We start from the raw sequence: 20,051 nt of genomic DNA, 5'->3' as shown, positions 1-20,051 counted from the left end.
GTTGTTCATTATATGAATGGTGTTAATTTTCGTTAACTAAAGTTTTTTTATTGCGATTTCATAAGTTTGTTTCATTACCCTCCACTGATAAAATTACCATCCATGCCCATTTCATTACCAGCGCGCAGTTCATTACCACCAGTCTTATTAAATGAAAAGGAATAAGGTTACGAAGGTGCCTTTAGCATAAAAGTGTCAATAAATGAATCCACAATGCATGAAAACCCAAAAATTTACCATTTAAAAGAAAATTTACAAATCGAGAGAACATCACCGATTTGCACGAAATGAGAGAACGACCCTATAGTGTAGACGTGTAGTAGTTAATTGTAGTATATTTACAACAGTGGTGTTACTTATTAAAAATTACTGCAGTTTGTTAAAAAATGTGTGTTTTCGTAAATATTGCAATCTAAATGATTTTCGCTAGGGGTTATTAATCTTCACACATGTAAAGTCTCCGATTGCAAGTAAGTCCTAAGGAAAAAAATCATGGCCTTAGGTCTAATTAGGTACTTCAATTACTGCTGCTGCTTTGCCTTGTTTGGTTTCCTCGCATTCGATATGAAAAGTAGAGTGTTTAAAGGCACGGGAGAAAGGCACCATTTCCGTCTCGTTTAATATGCACGGTGTGTGGGACTCTCCGCTCCTGTCTCCTCCCGACGAGAGGGGGGGGGGGGGGGGAGAATTTGGCCCTACCCACTAAACCCACTCCGGCGTTTCACCACCACACTGGGATCGATGACATTCCACCACGGCGCCCTCTGCGCCATATTTTGGAGGTCATACTGAGCAACTTTTAAGTACCTACTATTATACTATGGGACGAACCCTGAAAACCTAGGAAATATATATGGGACCAATGAGAATCATTTGTACCTGCCTACACACACGAAAACAAAGAAAACTAGTAATACAGAAAACAAAGTTATCTCTTCCCGTATTGTGCAGTCAGTTCTATCTTCCTGGCGATAACGTTATCATATCGTTGGTATTTAAGTTCTGTTGGTGTTAATTTCACTGGCTATATTGTTTTTGGACACGTACGATCACGATTGTCATTCATCTTCGCCTCTCTTTGAAATACCTTTTTAAAAGGAAATACATTTATATAGTACTTTACTCTCGCGGTTTGTACACATATTTAATTACACAAACGGGTCTTTCCGTGACCACAGCTGGTGCAACTCAGCTGAAACGTCGGAATTTAAGGTAAAAACAATGAAATTATATCGCGGTAGATCCGTTTGTGTAATTAAATATGAATACATACATACATTTATATGTCCATGTTGCTTGAATTAAATGTATTAATAATAATAATAATAATAAGAAGGCGGTGATCTTGGACACGGCGCGGATAGTCCGCCGGTTCCTCTCTCTGCAGCCCTGACCACCGGTAGCTTGGGCCTTGCCCCGCTGCTGGCGGTACCCTAGGTTAGGTTTTTTATAATGTGTTTATATGTTTTTTTTTTTATCGTTTTGTAAGTGTTTTTATATTTTACTTTTATATTCATATTATAAAAACCCTAACGTAAGACGAAAAATAAATAAAGAGAATAATAATAATAATAATAATTTGTCCCGTGGTACTAAAGAGCTCCTCCTCATAGACATGACCATCTGCCAACAAATCCGGCGGAACAAGGGTGCCCTCTCGGCCGCTTGGATTGACTACAAGAAGGCCTATGATTCGGTGCCTCATTCATGGTTGGGGAGGGTCTTAGAGCTGTATAAAGTTGATGCAGCTTTGAGAGCCTTCCTAAGCGCGTGTATGAGACAGTGGACCACAGTCCTTCGTCAACCAGGAGGCCGGGATGACCGCCCTGGCCCGCAGGATTTTATAAGGATTGAGCGAGGAATCTTTCAGGGCGACAGTCTGAGTCCCCTGTGGTTCTGCCTAGCTTTGAATCCCCTCAGCACCCTGCTGAAGGATTTGGGACTAGGTTGTCGGCTTCGGAGAGAGGGTGAAGTCATTTCTCACCTTCTGTACATGGATGACCTCAAATTATTTGCACCAAATAGCCAAGACTTGTTGGAGCTACTGAAAACCACCGAAGTCTTCAGTAGTGCCATCCACATGGAGTTTGGTGTCGATAAATGTGCGGTTATGCATGTACAGCGGGGGAGGGTTGTAAATTCAACAAATTTACAACTTTCTGAGACAATGTCTTTCAGATCTATCTCTGAATCAGAAACCTATAAATACCTTGGTATGTCACAGTCGTTGGGTATTGAGGACGAGGGTATTAGACGGTCGGTGAAGGAGCGCTTTTTCAGTCGGCTCACAAAAGTCCTTAACAGTCTTTTGTCAGGAGGCAACAAAGTGCGCGCCTTCAACGCCTGGGTAATGCCCCTACTCACATACTCCTTTGGCATACTAAGGTGGACTCAGACCGAGCTGGACGCCCTGGATCGGAGGGTCCGATCACTGCTCACCGCACATCGCATGCTACACCCACGCTCGTCAGTTATGAGATTGTACATCCCACGGAAGTGTGGAGGCCGAGGCTTCCTAAACGCCAAGGATCTCCACAACCACGAGGTGTACAATCTCAGGAACTATTTCCTTAACAACGAGTGTGGGATGCATCGTGATGTGGTGGCAGTAGATAGGAACCTCACGCCGCTTTCCTTGGCAAACGAGAACTGGCGCAAACCTGTGGTACTAAGTACTGCGGATCGCAAGGCGGCATGGGAGAGTAAGGTGCTACACGGGCGGTTCTACAAGGCCCTCACGGGACCCGATGTGGACCTGCTCGCGTCGGTGAACTGGTTACGATTCGGGGACCTCTTCGGAGAAACCGAGGGTTTTGCCTGTGCAATTGCGGACGAAGTGATGATGACGAACAACTATCGGAAATATATCCTGAAGGACGGTACGGTCGACATCTGTCGGGCATGCCGCCGTCCCGGAGAGTCACTCAGGCATATCATTTCCGGTTGCTCTCATCTTGCTAACGGCGAGTACTTGCACAGACATAATCTCGTAGCCAGGATTATTCACCAGCAACTTGCTCTTCTATATGACCTTGTGGACCGCGAAGTACCGTACTACAAGTACTTACCTGCGCCTGTTCTCGAGAATGGTCGTGCCACGCTCTATTGGGATCGATCTATCATCACTGACAGGACTATTGTAGCCAATAAGCCTGATATTGTGATAATAGATCGATCGCAACGTCGGGCCGTGCTCGTTGACATCACCATCCCCCATGATGAGAATCTCGTGAAGGCCGAGAAGGACAAGTCCAGTAAGTACCTAGACTTGGCTCACGAGATAACCGCCATGTGGGATGTTGATTCGACGATCATTGTCCCGATAGTCGTTTCAGTAAACGGTCTAATAGCGAAGAGTCTCGACCAACACCTTGAGAGACTCTCGCTAGGTGGTTGGATCAAGGGTCAGATGCAGAAGGCGGTGATCTTGGACACGGCGCGGATAGTCCGCCGGTTCCTCTCTCTGCAGCCCTGACCACCGGTAGCTTGGGCCTTGCCCCGCTGCTGGCGGCACCCTAGGTTAGGTTTTTTATAATGTGTTTATATTAATTTTTATTGTTTTGTAAGTGTTTTTATATTTTACTTTTATATTCATATTATAAAATAACCTAACTTAAGATGAGAAATAAATAAAGAGAATAATAATAATAATTTGGCGTAGGGATGTGACGACCCCATCGCCCGCTGGTTTTACCAGTGCAATCAGTCAACGCAGGGCAGCTTGTGGCGAGCTGTTGGGGATTAGCGACCTCACGTACCCGAGTGCTCCTGGAGAGTTCTGTTACCTGCAAGGAGGGTGGGTGGGACAGGATTCTCTGCCTCTGGCTTGCCTTAGCCGGCCGGCCAGAGTGGAGTCGTTAGAGCTATAAGCTCCAGGGGTGGAAGTGAAATATGCATAAGACGCGAGTTGGCACAGTGGCTGTTAACAGCCACTGGGTAGAAAGCGGCGCACACCTCTCGACACCCCTGAGCCGCTCACACCGGTGTTGCCCTTGAGCCATCCTAGATGTCGCTTTTTGTGGGGGCCCATCTTGTGAGGGCGAGTCACCGTCTGCCGGAAATAAAATTGCATACCGTTTTATTAGGCAGGCGTCCGGTTTTTTACCCCATAGCTCAGTTCTTAGTCCATCGCTTTCACCCAATAACCTAGTTCATTTTAGATTCCATCAACTCTCAATAGTCCTTACACCCTGGCGGGTGCTGCCTCTGCGTGCGTCCCATGACACGGGCAAGGGCAGCCTCCGCTCGGTGTACCCCTTACATTTCATTAAAGTGTCAAAAGGGCCTCTACGTGTTGGCTTCGGCTCCGCGCACGCCTCCCAAAGGTCCGGAACACCATTGTTCCGTGATGGGAAAGACATACAAATAATAATAATATGTATATATTTCAGTGAACGGTCTAATAGCGAAGAGTCTCGACCAACACCTAGAGAGACTCTCGCTGGGTGGTTGGATCAAGGGTCAGATGCAGAAGGCGGTAATTTTGGACACGGCGCGTATAGTACGTCGGTTCCTCACTCTGCGGCCCTGACCACCGGCAGCTTGGGCCAAGCCCCGCTGCCGGCGGCAATCTAGGTTAGGTTTTTTATAATGTGTTTATATGTATTTTATATTGTTTTGTAAATGTTTTTATATTTTACTTTTATATTCATATTATAAATAACCTAACTTAAGAGGAGAAATAAATAAGGAGAATAATATGTATGGTAAGGATCCTGACCGAATTTTCTCTTCATTTTCATTGAGCAGAGTGGCGCAGTGCAAGCGTGCTGGGCCCATAACCTAATAAAAACTTCAAGTTGGGTTGCAAATGAACAGACGTGAAAATCTCGTTTTTTGAGATATCGGCACTTTTATAAGAATCCTGTAGGGCTAAGATCGGCTCTTTATCATTTGTCACCATGCCTGTCACGTTCTAACAAATATGTAAGTGAGAAAGTGACGCATGGCATGACAGGTGATAAAAATGCGACCATGATACCGCTTCTTGTTATAAAAGGTACCTACCTGTATAAAAGTACAGATATCTCAAAAACTATTATGAGATTTTAATTAAGGGTAGATTTGCTTAATCTTTTAGCCCATCAGCTGTTCGATAAGCCATTTAAGTCTTGGCGTTGGTTTTAGGAACACTTGTATAGACCCGCTACTTTTGAAGCTGTCTGTATTAGGTCTGTATAGTGACTCTATAATATACCTATAAGAAAATATACACTGATAAAATTGGTGTTCTTTCACATTTAACACACAGTTACGTAAAACCGGTGGGAATTCAGATTACTAGATGACTGGGACAAGTTATTAATATCTGGGTTTATATTTATAATTAGCTGCATTCAGAGGCGGCAATGAAAAGTAGGGTAGTGTTATACTGATAATATCTGGGAGACCGAGCTTTGCTTGGAAAACATAAAAACTCAAAAATGCGCGTTTTCTTAAAGATAAGGCCCAGCTAGATCGATTTTTCGGCCCCGAAAACCCCCATATACTTACCAAATTTCATTAGAGCCGTCTCCGAGATCCCCGAAATATAGGTACCTAACCTAATATATATTATAAATAAATGAATAGGTATACAAGAATTGCTCGTTTAAAGGTATTAGATAGATAGATAGTAGCGGATGAGACTATGCGTTAAAATAATATCTTAATCTAGAAATCTAGCACAGCGATTACTACGGCTAATTTGGACCGCGAAAAGTGCCAAATTTTGTACAATCCGTCCCTCGAAAAGGAAACGGAGGTGGAGCCCTTGGGTTAATAACTCGAAGAGTTTGGAGACCCCTGAGGGGCTACCGCGAAAACCGAAATTCGCAAATTGCGGGGATCTTACTCTTTTACTCCAATGAAGGCGTAATTAGAGTGACAGAGAAAAATGCCCGCAATTGACGATTTTCGGTATTGGCGGTAGCCCTACTGATCTAGCAGTTTTACAAAAGAGTTGTCTATATGATCACATATTATGTAGGTAGTTAGGTACAGTCAGCAGCAGAAGCAGCAATATTTAATGATCTTGACGCGACTTTCTTGTTAAGAGAATAAGAGCGTGTCAAGGTAATTTTGAACACCTCGTCCGCTTCGCAACTTCTGCTGCTGACTGTATGCCAGACAGCGACAGATTATATAAGTACGCCTGAAAAGGAGTGGGACAAAAAACAGCACTAGCCTCGGTATAAAATCGTTTAATCACAGCCTTCATACAAGGGCGGCGGATTCACAATCTTGCTTACGACTAAGGGCTCAGGGACTCCAAAAATCCACTGAGATTATATAATAAATACTCTTAAACTATGTATTTACTAGTAAAGGACAAGTTTTCCTTATTTAATAATATTTTAAACGAAATAATTTAGGTGTAATCCTTTAGTAACGTATCTTCCCGGAAAATGAGTAAATTTATACAATTAGTTATATTAGCGACATCTATGTAGCTTCAGATGAACTAAACATGTAAACAGTTCACAGAGTCGTGAACTTGGTGCTTATTTAAGTGCACAATGTAATCGTTAGATGGCGCTAATATCAACCTTAATTAATTCAGCAGACTATGTAAACCTATTCTTTTACTTCCATTATAATTTTATCAACTAAATTGATATTGGACTCCTGATAAAGACACAATTTTACTGAAGAATAGCAGGGACCTACTCACAATTTAAAACTATCAGTCTAGCGCTTATACACGTATCTATGCCTAGGTTCAGAATAGATGTAGAAACTGTAGGGCGGGTTGCTGTAGAACGCCTTTGGGTTGGCTTGGACAGACGGGAAGGCTGCGTTAGGTGCTGTAAAATATAAACATGTCAATATTTTAGTGAGTCCAAATTGAGGTAAGGTCGACCGGGATAAATACAAGTAGGTACCTATGATGGGGTTTATTACGTCTATTTAATTTATTTTTTAAACAACGTGTATAACAAGAGCTGGCATCTATATTGATAAAAGCCTGAGCTACTTGGTAATAACCTTGGACGGAGCTAAAGGGGGGCCGCGCAGGACCGTGAACAGTGGAAATCCCTTCTGAGAGTCCTATGTCCCTGATGAGGGACAACAGGATACCATCATCATAATTTGGAAATAACACGTAACATAGAGGGCGTTACGACTAGGTAATCGTATTTGAAAAATAAATAATAGACGCAATAACCCCGGAATTAGAAAATCCCGGTTGACCTTACTGGGTGACTTTCCGGGGCGATGACATCGGGGAAAAAATGAAAATTGAGAAAAAATACTTCTATCCCGCCAATGTCCTCATCCTCATAGATTCCGCTACTGTTTCATGTCCCATAATTTTTTTATGATCATGTTCATAGTTTTGGTATTTTTTTGTTGGACAGGACCGGGTAAAATGGCGTGCTCTTGTATTGGAGGGCAAGACTCATTTTGAATCCGAACAGGACCGGGTAAAATGGCGTGCTCTTGTATTGGAGGCCAAGACTAATTTAGGGTCATCGCCCAAACTAGTAACTAAGTCATAATTATTTGTCATACCGGATCATGCATAGGTAATTTACGTATTTTGTACTTACCCGTAATAGGAGGAACCGATACAAAATTCGGAGGTGGCAATACAACCACAGGCACCGGCCCTTCAATCCCTTCGGGAACATCCAGATCTTTCTCCGAATTTACCACATGGAAACTCGATAGCTTCGGATTGTCTACTTCTGCTTCTTGCTTAGTATCATCTCTTACTTCTATTCTATGCTCTGTTCTTACTTCTTTCGCTTCTGGAAGTTCTGTTTCTGCATCAACTGGTTTATCTACGTTGGTGTTATTGTTTACTCCTTCTGAATCGTCAACTGGTTTATCAATATTTGTATTATTATCTTTTATCCCTGGATTAATGACGATACCATCTATATTGTCGAAATTCCTCTCAATTTTATCATCAATCCTAATGATTTCATTTTCAGATTCTAATTTAGGTTTCCTTTCATTATCTGCTTCTAAGTTACTAACTTTTTTATCTGTATTTTTACTTTCTGTCTCATCTTGCTTTGTCAGATTATCTTCTTCTATGTTACTGGGTTTATTTTCTACTATATTTTTATTTTCTGTCTCATCTTTCCTTGTCACATCTTCTATGTTACTGGGTTTATTTTCAACTATATTTTTATTTTCTGTCGCGTCTTTCTTCGTCAGATTATCGTAAATAGGATCTTCTAGAGGCACATCCTCGAGAGTAAATTCGTCGTTGATCAGGATCTCACCGTCTTCTGATAGGGATTTGGTGAACAAGTTGTCTGAACGTAGATAGTCGTTGCTTCTTTGTGAGATCCTCGATGGACAATCTTCTGGTATCGTGTACATCTGAAATGAAAAGTGTGTTGTACTTTGTACTTATTTAATGTTAATAGACTCTTTTTCCAGAATCATTGATAAGTTACAGATATTATGTATCTATTCTACCTACCACGTACCTATATGTAACAATGGTAGCACTTAGAAAAGGTTTCGTTATGATTAAAGCATAAAATTATAACGAAACGACTTCGTCAAGACAGCCATAACCGTAACGTTCTAGCCACAGTTGTATTGAAACTTTTTTAGAGGTTTTGCAGTCCTTGCTTAATATTTATCTGGTCCTTTTGCGTACACTTGATGAGCTCCATGTCGAGAACCTCTACCAATAGGTACAGCATATATCTAAAAATAAAATGAAGAGCGCTCTATGGGACACCAAAATAACACACATACCTGAGTGTCATTAAGTGCTGGTACATAGGTAATAATCCTGAACCCTGACATAAGTCGGTTTGGTAGCTGCGGCCGGTCCCACGGCGTGGACGGTGAAGCACCGATGAGCATCATGCAACCTCCACCACGAGGTATACCGCGTGTTACAGAACATAACATTTCGTCACAATGTAGATACGCGTCTCATAGGTATAGTGTGAATCAAGCGATCTGAGCTAGTTTACTCAAAGAGTCTCAAGAATACAATACCATTGAGTGGTAAACCACAAATTAGGATAATCCCCTCGCAGTAAAAGCAGATTATAACCGCCTTGAAATGTTAGTATAGATTAACGACTCTATTTCTTTAAACAATAGACTACAAAATACACTAACTAAATAATGGCTAACCCGACTTTTTTTGCATTTAACAACCATCGACACCTGTCGTGGCTAAGATGCATGTGACTTTCCAAAAGATTGAATATGATATTATCTTTTTAGACCATTTTAACCCCCATTCAACAAGAAATAAGGTTTAGAATTCAATATACATGCAATGTACTTCTAACTTATTTTGTAAGTAAATTGGTTGGCGCCTACGAGAACAAAAGCAGATAATAGGATTGTAATAGAACAATACCATTGTTAGTACAGGTAAGTGAACAAGCTCAATTGAAAGAATTTTATCTATACCTACTGTGAGATAGTTAGTCACATACCTGTGTGTCATTATGCGCTGGTACATAATAATCCTGAACCCTGACATCAGCCGGTTTGGTAGCTTCGGCCAGTCCTATGGCATGGACGGTAAAGCACCGATGAGCATCATGCAACCTCCACCACGAGGTATACCGCGTGTTACAGAACAGAACATTTCGTCACAGTGTAGATGCGCGTCTCATAGGTACTGTGAGATAGTTAGTCACATACCTGTGTGTCATTATGCGCTGGTACATAATAATCCTGAACCCTGACATAAGCCGGTTTGGTAGCTGCCGCCGGTCCCACGGCGTGGACGGTAACGCACCGATGAGCATCATGCAGCCTCCACAACGAGGTATACCGCGTGTTACAGAACACAACATTTCGTCACAGTGTAGATGCGCGTCTCATAGGTACTGTGAGATAGTCACATACCTGCGTGTCATTATGCGCTGGTACATAATAAATATAATAATCCTGAACCCTGACATAAGCCGGTTTGGTAGCTGCCGCCGGTCTCACGGCGTGGACGGTAACGCACCGATGAGCATCATGCAACCTCCACCACGAGGTATACCGCGTGTAACAGAATAGAACATTTCGTCACAGTGTAGATGCGCGTCTCATAGGTACTGTGAGATAGTCACATACCTGCGTGTCATTATGCGCTGGTACATAATAATCCTGAACCCTGACATAAGCCGGTTTGGTAGCTGCCGCCGGTCTCACGGCGTGGACGGTAACGCACCGATGAGCATCATGCAGCCTCCACAACGAGGTATACCGCGTGTTACAGAACAGAACATTTCGTCACAGTGTAGATGCGCGTCTCATAGGTACTGTGAGATAGTCACATACCTGCGTGTCATTATGCGCTGGTACATAATAATCCTGAACCCTGACATAAGCCGGTTTGGTAGCTGCTGCCAGTCCCACGGCGTGGACGGTGAAGCACCGATGAGCATCATGCAGCCTCCACAACGAGGTATAACGCGTGTTACAGAACAGAACATTTCGTCACAGTGTAGATGCGCGTCTCATAGGTACTGTGAGATAGTCACATACCTGCGTGTCATTATGCGCTGGTACATAATAATCCTGAACCCTGACATAAGCCGGTTTGGTAGCTGCTGCCGGTCCCACGGCGTGTACGGTAAAGCATCTATGAGCTCCGTGCAGGCGACCGCCACGAGCTGCTAAGTACAGCGTGGTGCGACCAGCGCTTGGGGATAGCTCGATACGGCGAAGAACTGGAACACAACATGAATATTAAAACGAATTTGCTGTACCCTATAAAAGGTGTAGGTACACTTATACAGTCAAGTGTAAAAATATGGGTGTAGACCACTTACTCAAAAATATGTCCCATAGTTCCTAATTCGCTGATATAAGAGCTATGGGACATATTTTTGAGATGATTTGTGCACCAATATTTTTACACTTGACTGTACTACTTGTTTGAATTTTACTGTTACAACCATGTATTGAAAGTGGTTTGCCACTTTTCGACTCTATTATCTGATTGATAGAGTCGAAAAGTGGTAAACCACTTTCTTGGCTGACCGTACGGTCACAAACTTTAATTGTTGACCCATTTACGGTTCAATCTAATTTGGTTGTCAATAATAACGCTATGCCATCTCTAATGTAAAGTACCTAAACCCTAAATGGCTCAACAGTTAAAGTCCGTGATTGTACCATGGTGTGTAAAAAATATGTGCAGAAAATCATGTCGTCTAGTAAGTCCCCAAAATCAAAGATAAATGCTCAATTCCTGATTGTGAATAACATTGCCTAATGGCTGGCCATATCATCCGAGGCACAGACAAATGGAGCAAGCGAGTCACCCAATGGTACCCAAGAGAGGGAAAAAGAAAGGCATAGAAACCTCTAATGAGATGGGACGATGACATCGCGCAGGTAGCTGGCCGTACCTGGAGTAGAGTGGCAATAGATCGGAGAGAGTGGAGAAGGTTGGAGGAGGCCTTTGCCGAAGGGCAAGCAGACAAAGAATACAAAAGATGGGAGATAATAGAGAGATAATGTTCAACTGTTCTTTGTTCTGTAAATAAAGGCTATTTTATTTATTTTTATTAACATTGCCTAAAACTGGTCCAGACGGTTCAGGGAAGCTGGTAGGTGCAGGCTGCGCAGAGCCGCACTCTATGTCGATCCTAAAGTCTGGCTTCAGCAATGAATAGATTTAGCTAAATTAATCGGCATCATTACGTAGGGGAGACCGAGATGAGTTGAAACAACGTCAATTTTGCGGTATATATAAATTATCTATAGGCAAGGACGCATATTGAGGGACCACCGGACGGTGGGATGCGATAGCATCGTTTTTTCCAGCTCGATACCTCACCTCGGTCTCCCATACTCTCCAGCCACACTACACTACTTATACATACGTGTATCAGTCTTCTGTAGCTGAGCATAGAGTAGCGCTGCGTCTGCGCCGAAGCCACCGGGCAGCGTGATGTCCAGTAGCGCCATCTCGGGGAACTCGCCCGTCCATATCACACACGCCTGCAATAGTAAATTATATCATATCATAATCAGGAAATAGGAAATTGCTGGCCGAGTGTGCTAAACGGTCAAACGACACGAGGCCATTTGGACACAATGCCGGTAATTCCTGTCACGTAATTAACCACAGTGCTTTCTAAGTGACGCGCGCTCATGGCCGCTTTGCTGGCCCAGATCAGCAATTTTGTACGAAAAACCATTGCCGGAGCGTCTCTCGCTTAGGGCATGGAACATGAAATTTGCCAGCCTAATATTATTACGACACGACCGTCTCTAAATAAAAAAATATCACTGAAAATATAAATTCTCAAAAACGCCAATTGAAACTTAAATAATTTATGGAAATAGTCACGTGACATAGCAGGTGTCATCCCGTTACATTTTTTCTTTCCGTTTGGCGTTCATCGATAGAGTTAGACCAAGATAACTCTGCAACGATTTTGACAGCACAAACTGTGCAAGTGTAATTTATACGTCATAATTTTATAGAAGTTTGACGTTTACACACTAGCACAGTCTGGGCTATCTAAATCGCTGCAGACTTATTTTGGACTAACTTTATACGATTAGGTGTCATCTTTGCTAGGTACCTCAACAACAGCAGCGCAGAAGCAGTTGGTGCCGTTGTCGCAGTTGAAAGCGCCGTCGGTGCGCACCGATACCTGTCACAAACATTACAAACAATAAAGGGGCCCACAGATTACCAGTTCATCTTCATCCTCCTAGCGTTTGTCCCGTACTATGACGGGGTCCGCTTTCCTACTTTTCTCCTTCCACTTCGCTCTATCCCGGACATCGGTTCCCGCTAACCCCTGTAGGCGTTTAAATCTTTGGCGATGACGTTGCGCCACCGCTGCCTTGGTTTGCCTCCTGTTTGGGCCCGGTAAGGCGAAGCTAAGGGCTCTATTGCCTACGTAATCGCAAAGGGTGACAGTTCCTAACAACTGACAGGCTGACATCGTCCGGCGAACTGGTAATCTGTGGGCCCCTTAATGCAAATGCCCCCAAGGGATAAATAGCTCAACTATTATGAGTAAAGGACCTGGACCGTGACTGCTTTTCTCAGTAAGTAAAGGGAAAGTGCGGTCATGCTTGTATTTTTCTCGTAGGCGCAGTTCCCATAATCATAGAAAAATAAGTACTACTAGGTAAGCACAGAGTGGTCACTGCATGTACCAGTTTTGTTACCAAAACGCCTATTATTTTCGTAGTCGACTTCTAGCGCCAAGTAGCGGAATTATCAGTACTGCTACTTGGCAATGGATGTCACGTGTGTCGCTCAACAATTTACAACTAATATTACAAACAGAAGGACTTGAAAATAGAGTTTCGGTTAACCTCCTGAGACCCAGAAGCAATTGTTTTGTTTTTGAAATTGAAACCCTTAGTTAATACACAATAAAGTTCAAAATAGATTTTGGAATATGTACAAAAAAAATACGCAGGGACTTAGGAGGTCCGGTTATAATATTAGCTGAAAATTGTAGAGCATTTGTGAATTGTGAATGTCAATTTATTAATTTTAGGCCACAATGTATATAGCAAATCCTCTGTCGTGTGTTAAAATTCCATACCTGTACAGAGAGCATGGTGTCACTGGATACCGGTGTAAGAGTGTGGTAGGCGCGCGTGGCTTGGATCAGAGTGCATCCGGACCCTACGATGAGGAATATAATTTTAAAATACTCTAAAGGATGACTCACGTTAGACGTTATATACCGGGCCGTGGCCGGGCCGGAGCTTCGTTTTCTATGGAAAGCACCACGTGATCACCGATCAGCCGTCATAGAAAATTACATTGTCGGAGGCCGCGGTCCGGGCACGGCCCGGTCTAGCGTGAGTCATCCTTAAAATCAGACAGGTTTGTCGACAAAGCAGAGCACGTTTCTACTGAGCACTACTTTTTGCTTACTGAATGCAAATTAGGTATCTTCAAACAAGTAGTAAATAAGCTACTACTGAACCATCTTTAACTTAGACTAATTCCGCCAATTTCTTTGTCCAATGTGTCTTTTGTCTCACATTTGGCTTAATGAGAGAGTGAGACGCAATGACATTGGACCAAAATATTGGACAGATGGAACACCACCCTTAGAACCAACGGTGCGTGTTGGATGCAACCGGTAAAGAGATTTATTAATATAAATTACTAAAAGACATAAACAGGAACATAAAACTAAAACTAACTACAATTTAAATAACTAATATTAAAAATACCTATCAAAATTTGGTGCCCTCGGGAGGCTGCCCAACACGCAGGCAGCGTTCCCGCGCTGGATTGCGATTGCATTTCTCTGCACGAGAAAACTGTCCGCGCGGGGGTCGCCCGTTGCCTCATATGTAAATCGCCGAAAGGGAAGGGATAGTGCCATACATTAGAAAGGGACAGCATGATTCGTCCGTTTAATTACCGGTAAAGTAATATCTCACCTTCCACATTCACCTCCAGCTTCCCCACCGGCATCTTCATAAGCTCCGGCACCTTAGCTTCAGGTGTGAGCAGGACGCTGGATGTCGCGCTCCCGCTCTTGACTGTAACGGTGAGGTGCGTCGGCGCAGGGGGTTGTGAGGCTGTCCAGGCGGTTAGCGCTTCTAGGGCCACTAGAGTATCCTGAGAAAAAAAAAAAGAATTGATAACGATATTAGTTGACCGTGAGGCCTTAGTCATTATGAGGCTCCGATCGGCAGATCTTTGTGAGGTCCATGGTCTAATAAAACATGGTCTTCCATTCCCAGAGTGACACGGGCCTACATCACAATAACATTGCCACTTTATTTCAACATAACATGTTACATGGGTACATTATACCTATGGTTAATAAGTTAAAATATTTCTTTATAATTTTATAATTTTCATTGATATGTATTTTAGCTTAAATTTTACAATAACACGTCATTTTTAATTACTCGTTAGCAATATCTTCCGATTCACGAAAGAAATTTCAGACTTTCGGGTAATTCTGTTTATACTACTGGCAACACAGGATAGCGCTGTGCACATTTGACAATTCGGATCTAGATAACTTCATGCCCTGACCGTCATCCTTGTCGAACGCGTGTTAATTGTTATTTCCTTCTCGCTCAGTGTCAGCAGTCGCAGTGTTTTCCAAACTTTTCACGTCGTAAGCTTGGTAATTAATGTGTAACTGTGAATTAGTTTTTTAAACGTTTGTCTTGTATAGATAAATAAAATTTAATTTAATACATTAGATTTGTTTTATTTTACTATGTTTCTACATGAATAACTCAAAATTAATGCCGTTAAAATAATTTTCACCGTTGGTTAAAATTCTCCCACATTTCAAAGTTTGAGAACCTGTAAACAGCATGATGACGTAGGCGCGTGTCAGTTAGGTCATACGCGAATCTCGGAATGGAGTACCAGGCGGAGTATATTATTATACCATGGTGAGGTCCTTGTTTTTATAAATGATACAGGAGGCAAACAAGCAGACGAATCGCCTAATGGTAAGCGATCACAGTCGCCCATGGACACCTGCAAGTCCTGCAACACCAGAGGGGTTGTAAGTGCGTTGTCGGATTTAAAATGGGAGTACGCTCGTATCTTGAAGGTTTGAAGGTCGTATCGGTCCGGAAATATCGCAGGCGACAGTTTATTCGACAGTACCGCAGGCGCAAGCCAGGAATAGTTTCTGGAGAAGGGTGTTTGGATATCGATATATATAGGAACTGAATGTAACGCTGAAATAGATGGCTCTGATTTTGCGCTATAGAAACGACCCGGCAATATTATTTGGGTATAAAGAGGGGTCCATATTGGGTTGCATACAAGTTTAGGTCATATCTTTGATGCGCATAACAACTTGTGTCCTAAGTCATAAAGTGTTATGACTATTAAAAATATGACAAAAGTTGTTATGCGACCAGAGGGAGTCCCTATAAAGAGTGATAAATGATAAGAAAATGGCACCGGTACCTACCTGTGTAGAAGCGAACCCGCCCTGCGCATTGCGCCGTGTGGACAGCCAGCGCGTGGCGGCGCGCGCGTCCTGCGCGCAGCTGGCGCGCAGCGTGTGAGGACACGACGTTAGCGCTAGTAGCGCGTAGCCCGTGGCTTCTACCGACGTTGCCAGACTGCCTGACGAGATAAAAGTCGGTCTCAACTTGAAATGGAGAAATGGAAATTCACTAAGTAGGACACAATAAAAACTTTAAAAATGTACATTGCCGAACGGACTATACCTAATCATCAACATCATCAGCTTCTAAGGAACTCTAGAACAACTAGTCATGTGTAGTCCTATTTCTGTTCTGATCTTAACAATTAGTATATCGTTCCAGCACTTTATTGAAAAATAAAGGCACAATACAAATGTAATAATCAAGAAAGCGTACCGAATGGTTCAGTAACAACACTACGATGTTTATTCGCTTTTCGATTGATGGTAGGTACAATTTCAATGATAATCTGACATTCAATGACAAGAATAGATAGCTGAAGAAGGAAAACCAAACTTACTCGTCTCCCACCAAACAAACTCCTCCTTCCTCCTCGCCATCCTCATCAGCTCGACCAACTCTCTAATATCTTCGTCGGTTCGAACCCCTCCACCCCTGGACTGGTTGAAATAAAACTAGGAATAGAACTTACTCGTCTCCCACCAAACAAACTCCTCCTTCCACCTCACCATCCTCATCAGCTCGACCAACTCCCTAATATCCTCGTCGTCTTCCAACCCCTCCACCCCTGGACTCGTTGAAATAAAACTAGGAATAGAACTTACTCGTCTCCCACCAAACAAACTCCTCCTTCCTCCTCGCCATCCTCATAAGCTCGACCAACTCCCTAATATCCTCGTCGTCTTCCAACCCCTCCACCCCCGGAGTCGCCTCATTGCTCTTCCTCAATTCCTCCTCATACCTACAAGGCAAATGAATTCATGAATACCTACTTAGCTACAAGACAAAATGATATGAATACAAATTAAAAAAAAATGTCTTGTAGAAAAACCTGTCATACTTAAGTATAGTCAGCAATACTACTAACTTAGTAACTTAGCACCTTTGCATACAAAAACTTCTATGCTGGGGGGTACCTTTTCTCCGCAGCTAACTGTAGGTACATCTAACAATTCAAATTACATAAAGAAATAACTTTAATACCTCCTCAGTCTCATGAACGCGTAAGCTAAGACAGCGTGAGCGTAGACTCTGTTCGGTGACTTAGTCTTCAAGGGGGGTAACGCTCGGAGGCAGTGGAGGGTGTTCTTGAGGACTTTGTAGGGGAGATCTGATACTCCTTCCACTAGGGAGGTGATCACGTAGGCGGTTAGCGCTATGTTGGCGATTTCGCCGTCTTCGTTGAGTCCACCCTGGGGAAGGAAACGGGATGGTCGTTAAATCAATACCTTGACCTGTAAATTTAAATAAATGTCATACAGTAAAGAAAAAGTGACCAAGGACTCCTCTGTCTGAGGCTTTCAGGAATTCGTCAGGGCCACTGGTCCAAAATTATCTGATTTGCCTAAAAATAAAACATGTAATGTACCTACCTATAATTATAAAGTTTGTGAAGTTCCTAAAAATACCTCTTGAAGTCGGCAGGGCGTTCAATCTCACACATTTCATTACCCAAATACCTATCATGCTCATGGTTTCATATTGTTTTTTTCGCAAACGTTAACTTCAGAAAAACTTCCAAGGCAGGATAAACAGTCAACAAACAGAATTGTTAAAAGTTTTTGGCCAGCGATATTCAGGCGACGCTTTCCTACCTACACTAGGACAGCTACAATTTTTAGTAAACGGATCTATGGCTATTTAGAAACATCCCCAAGAGTACCTATAACAGTGATAAACCTAACCTTGAGTTCCCTGTGGAAGACCTGTCCCTCATTCCTGAAGCACCCGTTTTCCATTTGTTGCGACATCAGCCAGCGCTCTGCGCGCCGCAGCGCCGGCGGTGGTGGCATCCCCGGTGAGATCACCTGTGAACATCATATATACAAATGGCTAAGAAGAGGAGGAACGCCCTTAGACTAGATGGAGCGATGACCTTCGCAAGGCGCCTGGCAAGAGCTGGATCAGAGTTGCCGCAAATAGTGCTCAATGGCGTGCAATAGGAGATGCCTATGTCCAGCAATCGACGAGAGTAGGCTGATGATGATGATGATGATGAAGAAGAGGAGAAGAACATATTAGGAGCAGAACGTCTTTAAGCTGATATCCACGCTTACCTCATGTGCTTTTCTCAGATATCTAAGAGTGAAGGCGGTGAGCCAGGTGGATGGATCATCTGTGGCACCGAACGCGCTAAATCCACCCGACGGATGCGTGTATTGAAGCTGACGAGTGAAACCTGGAAGAACATTATCAAAGGTTTAATATCAATCAGCTTTTGGACAAAATATTACTACCTCCGAGTGACTTTTTGATTTAGAATATTTAGATCCAATTGGATTATAAGTATATTTTATGTTTTCTGAGAATTTAATCAATCCAGCCCCATCTCCTTACGTTGGATGTTTACTTAAGCTATCATTGTTATTAGTTCACCCACTATGCACTCCACTATACTAGTTTTTTTGGGTTTTTGTAGCATACGAGTAAATGACAGTGGCAAAGCCTTAGCATATACAGTGGACATCCAAGAGCTAATTTGGCTGAATAATTGAGGCCTTATAAATGTGATCATCTATTGCTTCATAAACATAATTACAAATAGACAGGCCGGTGGAAATCAAGCTTTATAGAAGGCCCTTCACAGCTAAATGGCACAATAATTGCCCTTTTTACTGCAATCTACCTCTAGCTACGTGTTCTTTAGCAGATGAAGCAGCTGGGCTCTTAGGGTCCAACTGTTTGAGGGCCAGAAGGTTGGTGGCAAGTCGGGCCATGTTCTGTTCGCCGCAGCCTCTTGGAAGTAGCACCAGGGAATCTGCATCCTGAGAACAATCAACAAGAGGCTAATAGGGTAGGATGATTCAGGAATTAAAGGCACCACTATTTTTATTCTTATTTTTCCTAACGTTATTTAACTGTCATGTATGGTTGACGATATAACGATCTCTCTGACAACTTATATATCAAATCGGTGCAAATTATGTTCCGTCAACTATACAATCCATAGTCATGTATGTAGTAACATTCTATGGTATAGTTCTACTAACTTAAGGGTCTACTATAATTTCAACAGAATCAAATACGAATAATTAAAAAGTGTGCGCTTATTACTTACAGCGAGTAATGGTCCCGCGATGTCCCCTATGGCCCAAACGGTGACGGATTCAGAGCCGGGTATGGCGTCAGCGTTGGGCCACGACCAGGACACCTCAGACGTGCTGGAAACTTCACTACCTGAATTAGAAATTATCTCTTAAGCAGTGGGGAGACACTCCTGACTTCGGTCGAACTCGGCTCCGTTCGGCTCAGCATTGCTCCGAGCAATTATTAGGGTTGGCACCACTTGACTTCCTTCTGCGTGCACGACCACAGATAAGATAATCACTTGAATTTTGACAACCCTAAATAGCCGAAAGGGATAGTGCTATATATTAGAAAGGGATAGCATGATTCGACCCTGAATCGCTGTCAAACTTCGGGTTTGTAGGAAGTGTCCTTTCTGTACGGTAGTACTATTATTTCTTCTGTGTCTTAAGGTGGTTCGCGCTAAGATGAAAAAGATGATTGTGTTTTATAGTAAAAAATCTTCTTGAAAATGTACAGTATAAAGGTTGATTTGGAAATAATTTGTACCTGGTCCACAAAGTAGAGCGGAATGATAGTCCTGAGCTGGGACACCTTCTGGATCCACTTGGATCTGGATTATTATCTCGTCACTGTAAGAAAATCACAATTTTAGCTCTAATATCGATTGTTTTAGCGTATTTGATCCTGTAGGAATTGTGGTATGCAATACGAGTACAAATGATAAGTGCTAATTACACCATAAGGATTAATTACACCATACCACAGATTCGACTTTCTGTACGAGCTGGCAATATCAGTTTTGCATAGTCAATATTTCTAGGTAATACGTTTCCACATCGTAAGAAAACATACTTGACGCCCTGAGCAGGCGCGCGTATAGCGCCACGCTTGTACGTACGAGCTGATCCCGACGCATCGCATAGTCAGACATTTTTGAGTAACTTCATAAGGTATGTTATGTCTAC

At 42.8% G+C, this 20,051-nt stretch overlaps 2 protein-coding genes and 1 long non-coding RNA gene across 3 annotated transcripts in view; all 3 read right to left on the bottom strand.

Moving 5' to 3' along the window:
* Nucleotides 1–20,051, bottom strand: part of LOC134798468 (uncharacterized) — a 350,482-nt gene that overhangs the window by 74,319 nt on the left and 256,112 nt on the right. The gene's annotated exons all lie outside the window — the stretch shown is intronic.
* On the bottom strand, nucleotides 6,168–10,335 carry LOC134798401 (dynein heavy chain-like protein 2). Its single transcript, XM_063770817.1, has 3 exons — nucleotides 10,246–10,335; nucleotides 7,533–8,316; nucleotides 6,168–6,785 (listed from the first exon to the last, which is right to left on the bottom strand). The coding sequence occupies exons 2-3, from the start codon at nucleotides 8,314–8,316 to the stop codon at nucleotides 6,670–6,672; spliced, it is 900 nt and encodes a 299-aa protein (XP_063626887.1). The 5' UTR covers nucleotides 10,246–10,335; the 3' UTR covers nucleotides 6,168–6,669.
* The window catches only part of LOC134798034 (pregnancy zone protein-like), a 54,923-nt gene continuing 45,276 nt past the window's right edge, over nucleotides 10,405–20,051 (bottom strand). The window contains exons 17-29 of the mRNA XM_063770364.1: nucleotides 19,633–19,715; nucleotides 19,115–19,233; nucleotides 18,683–18,821; nucleotides 18,114–18,235; nucleotides 17,742–17,864; nucleotides 17,041–17,249; nucleotides 16,662–16,798; nucleotides 15,858–16,015; nucleotides 14,347–14,527; nucleotides 13,491–13,573; nucleotides 12,507–12,578; nucleotides 11,799–11,916; nucleotides 10,405–10,637 (exon numbers count right to left, since the gene is read on the bottom strand). Of these exons, the coding sequence (XP_063626434.1) occupies nucleotides 10,405–10,637; nucleotides 11,799–11,916; nucleotides 12,507–12,578; nucleotides 13,491–13,573; nucleotides 14,347–14,527; nucleotides 15,858–16,015; nucleotides 16,662–16,798; nucleotides 17,041–17,249; nucleotides 17,742–17,864; nucleotides 18,114–18,235; nucleotides 18,683–18,821; nucleotides 19,115–19,233; nucleotides 19,633–19,715 (1,777 nt within the window). The remainder of the gene's footprint in view (nucleotides 10,638–11,798; nucleotides 11,917–12,506; nucleotides 12,579–13,490; nucleotides 13,574–14,346; nucleotides 14,528–15,857; nucleotides 16,016–16,661; nucleotides 16,799–17,040; nucleotides 17,250–17,741; nucleotides 17,865–18,113; nucleotides 18,236–18,682; nucleotides 18,822–19,114; nucleotides 19,234–19,632; nucleotides 19,716–20,051) is intronic.

Source organism: Cydia splendana, chromosome 16, assembly GCF_910591565.1.
Source record: "Cydia splendana chromosome 16, ilCydSple1.2, whole genome shotgun sequence".
Classification (NCBI taxonomy): domain Eukaryota; kingdom Metazoa; phylum Arthropoda; class Insecta; order Lepidoptera; family Tortricidae; genus Cydia; species Cydia splendana.
The sequence above is the reverse complement of the archived record's forward strand: the minus strand, read 5'-3'. Positions and strand labels throughout refer to the sequence as shown.